Source organism: Austrofundulus limnaeus, unplaced genomic scaffold (assembly GCF_001266775.1).
Source record: "Austrofundulus limnaeus strain Quisiro unplaced genomic scaffold, Austrofundulus_limnaeus-1.0 Scaffold165, whole genome shotgun sequence".
Classification (NCBI taxonomy): Eukaryota; Metazoa; Chordata; class Actinopteri; order Cyprinodontiformes; family Rivulidae; genus Austrofundulus; species Austrofundulus limnaeus.
Window position 1 is genome coordinate 479,600 of NW_013952567.1, and position 8,678 is coordinate 488,277.

At 39.2% G+C, this 8,678-nt stretch overlaps 1 protein-coding gene across 1 annotated transcript in view; it reads right to left on the minus strand.

Moving 5' to 3' along the window:
* The window catches only part of bcam (basal cell adhesion molecule (Lutheran blood group)), a gene marked incomplete in the record, with an annotated part of 60,778 nt that overhangs the window by 16,020 nt on the left and 36,080 nt on the right, over positions 1 to 8,678 (minus strand). Inside the window, 5 exon segments of the mRNA XM_014017293.1 lie at positions 460 to 642; positions 741 to 837; positions 966 to 1,039; positions 2,876 to 3,092; positions 3,225 to 3,349. Of these exon segments, the coding sequence (XP_013872747.1) occupies positions 460 to 642; positions 741 to 837; positions 966 to 1,039; positions 2,876 to 3,092; positions 3,225 to 3,349 (696 nt within the window).

Here is an 8,678-nt window from a genome sequence, read left to right on the forward strand (position 1 = left end):
ATGTGCCGTACGACATATTACCTATTTCTGCTTTTGCAGCTGTTTTACTTTTCGTCATAATGTGCTTGGTCTGAATCTGGATCCAAACATCATGGGGTTGACCTGCTTGTTTGATTAAAAACTGTAGGTAATGATTAGCAGTGAGTACTTTAAAGCTTTACAATGAGTTATAAACTAATTAGAAACCTGACATTTGATCAATATGTTTAATTTAAAAAGTCCTTGCTGGATAGCAAAGTGCATACCATTGTCAGCTTGCAGTGAGAAGTAATAGAATGTGTTACACTTTGCATGGGCTTTTGCTCCAGCAGTCCAAATGCATTTATGTTAAGTGAACAAAACAAGTGTCTTTATCAATGAATCTAATTACTGTCCACCTTGTTCAAATACCACATAACTTTTCAAAGCAACTACTCAAAATATTTACTTAAACCCTTCTATTCCCAGCTCTCCACTTACAGTTGAGATTGATCTTCATACTTTCAGATGTCTTCTGTTTGATCTGGTCTTGCGGCATGCTGTACTCCACAGTACATTGGAACACAGAGTCCTTGTCWGCCCTGGTGGGCTGCATGTACAGGACGCTTTTAAAGGTATAAAGGCCAGAGGCCTCCTTCACCACAGAGGAAACCATGTAGGTTTCTGTCAAATAAAGATAAAACATTTCATGAGATGAATGGCTTCTATTATAAAAAGTACTGCCAGAAAGTATCAAGTTTTGCTATCTGAAGGACACATACTCTCTTTTTTGTCTTTGACTTCAGGAAGAGGTTCATTATTTTTGAACCAGATGATTCTTGGCTGAGGGTGTCCATTTTTTGCGGTGCAGGTTCCAATCTGATTAAAAAAATTAGATTAAGTAAAAAAAATAAAAAAATAAAAAATAAAAAAAACAAAAGAAGAGAACAGAGTTCAAGCTCAGTGAAATTCGTGCAAAATGCAGACACACAGGAGAGCAAACAAACCTCTGAGCTGACGGACTGTCCCGCTGTAATGGCCTGACTTGATGGCTTTATGAGTTCTGGAACCTCAGGAGGGACTAGAAAAAAATAATCAATAATTAATGTGATTCATTGCAAGAGAACGTTTCATCGTAAAAGGAGTACAAACAGTTGCTGACGTTCCGCACTTGTTTCCCAAACCACACATCTGCTGACCTTGTTAATTAATCTGTCAGTAAATAATCTTCTCTGTGACCTGGTTCAGACAAGCAGATAAGAGTCGAGCCACAAAAACCTCCCACTTCCTACACCCTGGCTCACACACACAGCCACAGGTGTGAGCGTTCCCTTTTGTTTCTCTGTTTTAGTCCCAGGCTAACTAGTTCAAGGTTATCCTATCACCTCACGCAGCTGTGGACCGATTACGAAAATAAATAGGAGATAGTTTGTTTTTCTCTCAATTATTTGTTTTTGAAGGCCTCTTAAAACCTACATGTGTTTGGTATTTGCAGAATATAGGTAGGATGGATGGTTTCTTCTTGGCAATCAGACCATTTAAAAGGCCCTTTAAATGACGTGTTTTCCAGTTTCATAAAACAAAGGGAGTTGTCAACAGTTTTAGGCAAAGATTTCAACCCATGTTACTGGTAGCTCCATTTTGAAGGACCATTACCCTCTCGAGTACCCTCCAAAACCAGAGTTTGAGCCAAGAGAGGGGTGGGAATTTGGATCTGGGTCTTTGTCTTTTTTTTCTGTGAGGTTTCCAAAAAGCTGCTTGATTTAAATACTAATTTGTTTTCCACATGTAAAATATAGGGAGACGTATTCTTTAAWTGCAAACAAATTTGAAAAGAAAAATAAGTTTAGAATAACCCTATGAAAAGAACCTAATTTGTCTTTTAAGACTTTTTCTTTGCATCAAAATGAACAATTTTACTAKAATTGAAAAGTTTAGTGGGTTCAGAGTTCAATGCTTTTTAGAGTTCTGGAATGTTTTTGTTAACTCTTGCAAGCTTCCCTAATAACTCAGTACCRTTAAGTTAAGGCAGGGCAGACACACTGTAATTAGTCAAGCAGTCAAATGAATGAACACCAAAGAATAATTACTGGTTTTGTAAGAAAAGTAGTTGTTTCCTTGCCCTTTTCTCCAAATATCACTCCACTGAGGTACTCTCCTAACCTGACTGGGCCACTCACAAATAACAGCTTGTTTTAAGAGTTTTATTTAAACACTGGTCACTCCTGGAGCATGTATGTTAATAGATGACTTATTAGCTTTTTTTCCCCCAAGAGGTTGCAAGACTAGAAGTGTGGCTGTTTTTGAGTTATCTCAACAAAACCTATTTCCTTTCAAGAGAGACTGAATCTAATCCAAAATGCAAATGAATACTTCTTATTTATGTGCACTCACTGTGGGAGGGGCGAGGACACATGGCCCTGCAGCGGGGTCAGCCCCTAGCATTCTGGATTCTTATTAAAAAGAGATATATGAGACGTGACATGTGTGATTGAACTATTCATCAGTAATGTCAGGAGTGATTAAATTGTGGTTAATTGACCTCTGGAGAACTGGTTAAAACAATTTGGTAACCTCGGGCATCTGTGAGGCTTAAAATTTCCACACAGTGAAAAAAAAATGAGCTAAATCTGTTTTACATTTGACAAACCCAGATTGTGGTACGCTGTAATAAGTCTCCTAAGAGGAATGTAGAGTATTTTTTAAGGATGTTGGTGTGAGATGCAATAAGTAAGATCAATTAGACACAATTAAGCTGAGGCACGAACACACACACAAACACAGATCTCACAGATTAAAATCCTAAAACCTTTACAGGTAATAACAGCTACAATCAAAGTTATAATTTTCTCACAGTAATTAATGGGAAAGTTTGGGGGGTGTTAGAGAAGTAGCTAAAAGGTACAAGYTGACATACAAAATACTTTGAGCATGGTGCTGTCCTCTTTAAGGCCTTCAGGGCCAGCATTGACCTGGCAGCAGAAGGTGAGTTCGTCAGCAGGTTGAACAGAGGTGATGGTCAAGGTGTAGTCTTTTCCCATAGTGACCCGGCCAGTCAGTGGACTGTCCTCATCGATTTTGATCACTCCCGTTCGATCGATTAAAGCCACTCGTTTCCTGGCTCCCTGCTCCTCCTGAATTAAAGAGCGAGAAGAAAGTAGCAAAACTTACTTTTATTTACTTACAATGTCCTTAATAACTTCTAAGTAGGACATTTTACTGGTGTTTTATTATTTTGACATGGTAGAGAGTTTAAAAATACTTACAATGTACCATTCAACAATGTTGTTGCTGGACTGYGTGCCAGTGTAGGTGCAGGGCAGTTTGGCTGTTTCTCCTTTCATCACTTCCACTTTAGGAGCCACCTTCACAGTCAGTTCTGCACTGCAAACTGGAGAAAAACACACACAAATGCAGGGAAAAATTAATATGATTTTATAATCAGAGCAAAGTAAGGACTATCAGTAAACAAAATGTTAAAATTGCGTTTGCCGCTCAATGGAACCTTCCAGAAACACAATCAAACTGATTTGATTGTGCTTTGATACACAATGACTAAAGCAGACAGTGTAATGCAAAGTCCAACTAGTTTCACAAAGTGTTTAAACAGTCAAAACAGAAAAAAGATGTAATTAGTTCAAGATTGAACAATGTGCTCTTTTTGTAAAGGAAGTGAGACACGAACAAGTGAGAAACACAAACAAAAACACATTGACTACAACTTGTCAGCGTTGTGTTATTAGATTAAAAAGCCTGTGTGTTTGTTTAAAAACCTCAGGGCTTCTGAATGTTCAAACGGCGAGTTGTAAGAAGTGGGGGACAGCCGTGTGGCGTCTGAGAGGCACTCTGTCAGCACCAGAGCATGCCTTTTCCTGCGTTGCCTTGAGCGCTTTGTACTCATCACTCCTCACACACAGATGAGCGACAAGAGGCCGCAGCCTATGAGTTTTAGAAGCTTTTATGGTACAACGTCTCCTGGGGTATAACATGCCCAGCTACAGTACGCTCATTCATTCATGCAATGTTTGGCTTCTACAAAACACACAATACAGACATGGTTCAGTTGGCTGTACAGCTGACAAACAGCTGCACAGCTAGAGATGGCAAGTGACATTAGGGCCATGCCAAAGGTTTACCATGCATGCACATACTCACATTTACATCCTACATATTGGTTACAAAATGGCAATGAAAGGCCAAGCATTCCTTGAAGGAATGTCTACCAGCTTCCATGCCAAAGTTTTAAAGATCATCCTATGTTGAGGAAAAAAGGAGTTCAAGATGTTTTGCTCAAGTCTTAAAAATTYTAGCTCAATACAGTATTTTCAAAATTGGCTGAGTTATAGCTAATTTTGTGTGTTCTAATGCCAATTTTCTGCAGCAGCCATCTTGAATTTATAGCTGACTCCAAAGATGAATCAGCTGTAGGTGTAAATCTACTAATTATGTTTRTGTTTTCTTTCAGCCAGTGGTTTATGAAATATTTTGTGCTAAAAGACAAACACACAAACATGCACACACATTATAAATCAATGAGAGTAAGGATGCTCTGATATGAAAAATKAAACTGATAACGATATCAAATATTATTATTGGTGTTATGGCCAATAACTGGTATTTACCACAAATTATGCATATACATATTCACACAAACACACTTGTGTCTATTTTTTTTGATACAGTAAAGAAACAATCAGCCTGCTGATATGGTGCTCTACTTCAGTTATTCCCGGCTGCTCAGCATCACTAACATTATCATGATCAAACAGATTCCACTCGACCAACCATTTCCCCTCCCAAAAATAGAAACACAAATTTAAAAAGTAGGAAATTAATATTGGACATTAATATTGACCCAGGTTTACTTAACCAATATTGATATTCCTAAAAATGACCAATATCAGCTGATACTGATGTTAATGTTGATACGTATATTGTGCATCCCTAAATGCGAGCATTTACACTGCACCTGCAGGGTGGCAGCGTGTGCATGGCGATCCCCCAAATCAAATTCAATCCTTTTTCTGCTTGAAATTATTTTGAAATATATATTCAAAAAAGACAATTGTGATGCAGTTTCAGCTGCTGTCTCCAGTCACATTTATCACTGGCTTTACTGCACAATCTCACATTTCCTRCACAYGCTTCTCAGATCACTTCTGTGCTTTGCAACAAAGCTGAGCTGCATGCAGTGTAAATCAGGGTGGAAACGAATGACAGTGAAATACGTGGCAGAATGGACCTGACCGGACCGGAGCCACATGCAGTGTAAATCTGTAGTTAGGCTCACAAATAAAACTTACCTTTAAATTCTTGAAACATAAATAAATAATTGGTAGGGATTGTTGTTCATAATAAAATACAAAACAACACAATGTGAAACATTTTTTTCACAGAAAATCAATTTAAAATTCAACCAGAATTATTCCAAAAAATATCAATAAAAGTAAGAAGTACTGATTGATGCTGATGTTCCAATTTGAGGACACACATATTGCTAATGAAGTACATAGCCACGTATTTTGGATGATAACATAAATTAATCATACCATCAATTTTTGGAGTACAAAATCTACAGCTGAATAATTTATTTGTTGTGGAAAAACAGCCAAGAGTGGAGAGGATGGACTTTAGGGAATCATCGCTGTTTGACAGGGTAGCTTTATTAACAAGGCAGAGACATGCAGACAGGGAGGATGAAAGCAAGTTTGCTGAGAATGTCTAAAGAGAGATGAGAGGAGCTGAGCGATGGCCGACTTGTTATCTGGCTGCTGTGAGCAAAGGAGGCAAAGAAAAGGAAGGAAGACAGGGGGCTTGGTGCATGTGAGGGAGATAATAGCATGCACTGTCAAAATCACACAGTGCTGTTGATGTCAGACTCATTCCACTGCAGTCAGATGCTGTGATTCATCCAAACCCACAAACCACAGAAGGGTCAAAGGTCATTGATGTGCTGACATTTGATGGAAAAATCTCAAGCTATCTCCAGTGTTTTATTTTCCCTTCCTTCACTTATTTACCTTTTTCATTTCCCTTGCCTTTATTTTTAATCCTGTCTCTCATTTTGTCCACACTTCTGTTTAAAATATGTTCATCTCAAGTAAACCAGTGTTAGTTTTTCAAACTAATAGTCATGTTCTGTGTTTGTAAAAGGGATAGCCACCCCCAAAACCATCCTCTGTTTCTCCTCCAAAACAAACAGAAAGCCAGCCAAGGAATTGTTCATGAATGTTTGAGCAAATGATGTACTGCACTTTTCAACAGCACTTAAGATATAAGAGTTCCATTAAGTGTTGCATGGGAAAGACACACACTGCCACATACACAACTATAGGTACACAAACAGGAAGTTCAATGCATTTCTTGGTTAATATCAAAGATCTTGAACTTAACAATTGTAATTTTGGTAAAAAAAAAAAAAGTTGATGAACAATCAAAGTAATTTTTCCCAAACATAATGAAGTCACGTTTTGTGTAACTAATCTGTTTACCTCATTGATTTCAGAAAATAAAAATGCTTTAATTTGGTCAACTTCTAACCGTTTTTATGTTTTTTGCTTGGTTTGATCCACTTCCATTGAATTCTACTACTGATAATGACTGGAATAGAATGAAAAGAATAAAAAATCTGAAGTAGATAGGGYGTTTAAAAAAAGAATACTGTAACAATGGAAAAACTACGTAGATTGCACAGTAACGACTCAAAGAGAAAAGCAAATACAGCACTTTTCAAATCAAATGTTTCCTGATGTTGATGTTAAGCATCTGCCAACAACTAATCTGTAGAGGTGCAAGTCACACAAGCATGATTYAACATCATTTTGTGTGTAAACATCTTATTTTTTTGTGTCATGGTTTGTACATTTGATGCAAATTAGTCAGACAWATTGGGATATAAACTGCCGAACTCTAAATTCCAGAGCTGTTAGTTTTTATTTTTATGGGATAATGATCATAAACTGCAATAAGGGAAGACTGCCTGTTTGACAGAGTTGGTATATTTCACGGAACAAACAAAACTGAAAACGATTGGTTGGTGTTGATGTCTGGTAGGAGGCAAAAATATGGCATGAAAATAGACATCGGCAGTGTCCATCTGCTGCGTGTCCTGCTCCCTTTGCCAAGTCATTTCRCATTGATTTTATTCTTTGTCTCTCTCCGCACCCCTTTTCTCCCTTTCAAGCCATCTTTTGGTGTCATTCACAATATGTTCAGTGCGGGGTGATCAATCAGGCCGCTGCTCTGTGTTTTACACATGAGGCAGCTGGACAGACAGAGACAGGCAATTAAAGAATAATTAGGGAGTCCTCTGTCCAATCTGGGCCCAGAGCAGCATGTGGGTGTGCTCCAATGTGTTTGTGTATTTAGAGGCACAGGCTGATGGCTATCAGTGTGTGGGTGAGTTAGAGAGAGAAAAAGGAAAAAAAAGAGAGAGGAGTGGGAGCTATCGGAGTGTATGCTTGGAGGGGTGTGGGGTGGGGGGAGACTAGCTGCAAGGAGGTCTCGTTAGCCGATGCAGGCTTGATAATCGGATTTAGTCTGAGAGAGGGAAAGTGTGTGTGTGTGTGGGGTGGTGTGTGATGGGGTGGCATAAAGACAGATGGGAAAAAGGTGGTCAGACTGTGACCTGTACACTCCCACATAAAGCACACACACACTTACAGTATATCTATAATGCATGGGTTATTTATAAGTGACCGAAGCACCCCAAAAAGCCACAGCTAAGTACACTGTGTGTGGAAAAACATCCCAGATCTGCAGTCAAAGCAGCGTGGCAGAAAGGAGGAGACCCAGAGGGTTGTGTCAGTCCCACATCTCCTGAAAAGTTAATATGAAACCAACTTTAACCCCCACCCCCCCACACACACCCCTCTGCCTCATCTTGCCTTTTTCCTCCAGCTCTTCTCTCCGTCTGCATCTCTTTCCCACCCCGAGAACAGGGTGCCTCTCATTATGAAACGAACCAGCTGGATCCCCATCTCCCTCTTTCTCTCTCTCTCTCTCTCTCTCTCTCTCTCTCTCTCTCTCTCTCGTCCTTTCCTCTCTTGTTTTTGTCTCACCTACTGTCGTATTCTGGACATCCTACTAGGAGCCTCTTTCACTTTGACACGCCTCCTTTTATCCTCCAATCTCAAAGAGCATTCTTTAATACCCAGTGCTCTAGCCTTTTTTTTTTTCACGTTTTTGCAACAGCAACAAAGGATTTGCAAGTTAGCTGAAAAAGACAACAAATAAAATGAGAGAAGTAGGAAGAAAGAGAGGGTAAAGGATAGAAAAACGAACAGGAGGAAGTCTTACCTACATGTCAATCACCTTCATGCATCAGCGGCCCTTTGTTAAGCCACCATCCCTTTTAGTTTACTTGTATTGCCTGCTTTTGGAAATGATAAACCACAAAGCACTCGTGTGAATTGATGGATGGGCCAAGTAACTCAGAGCACTGTATATACCTGGATGATTGTGTCAGGGGTTCTATAAAAAGCATGTTATACTTCAGACCATATATATAACAGTGATAGATCATAAACCCTGTAGCAGCACAGCCATGAGGAGTGTGAAGATTAACATCAGACAAACACCAAACTGTGAGGGACAAGGTGAGTGCAGCATGGTGTCTGATGAATGATAAATCTTAGTAGAGGGGTGTGTGTGTGTGTGTGTGTGTGTGCAGTAACTCATGCCCTCCTGCATGTGTGTGTTTATTTCATCAAAGTGTGAGT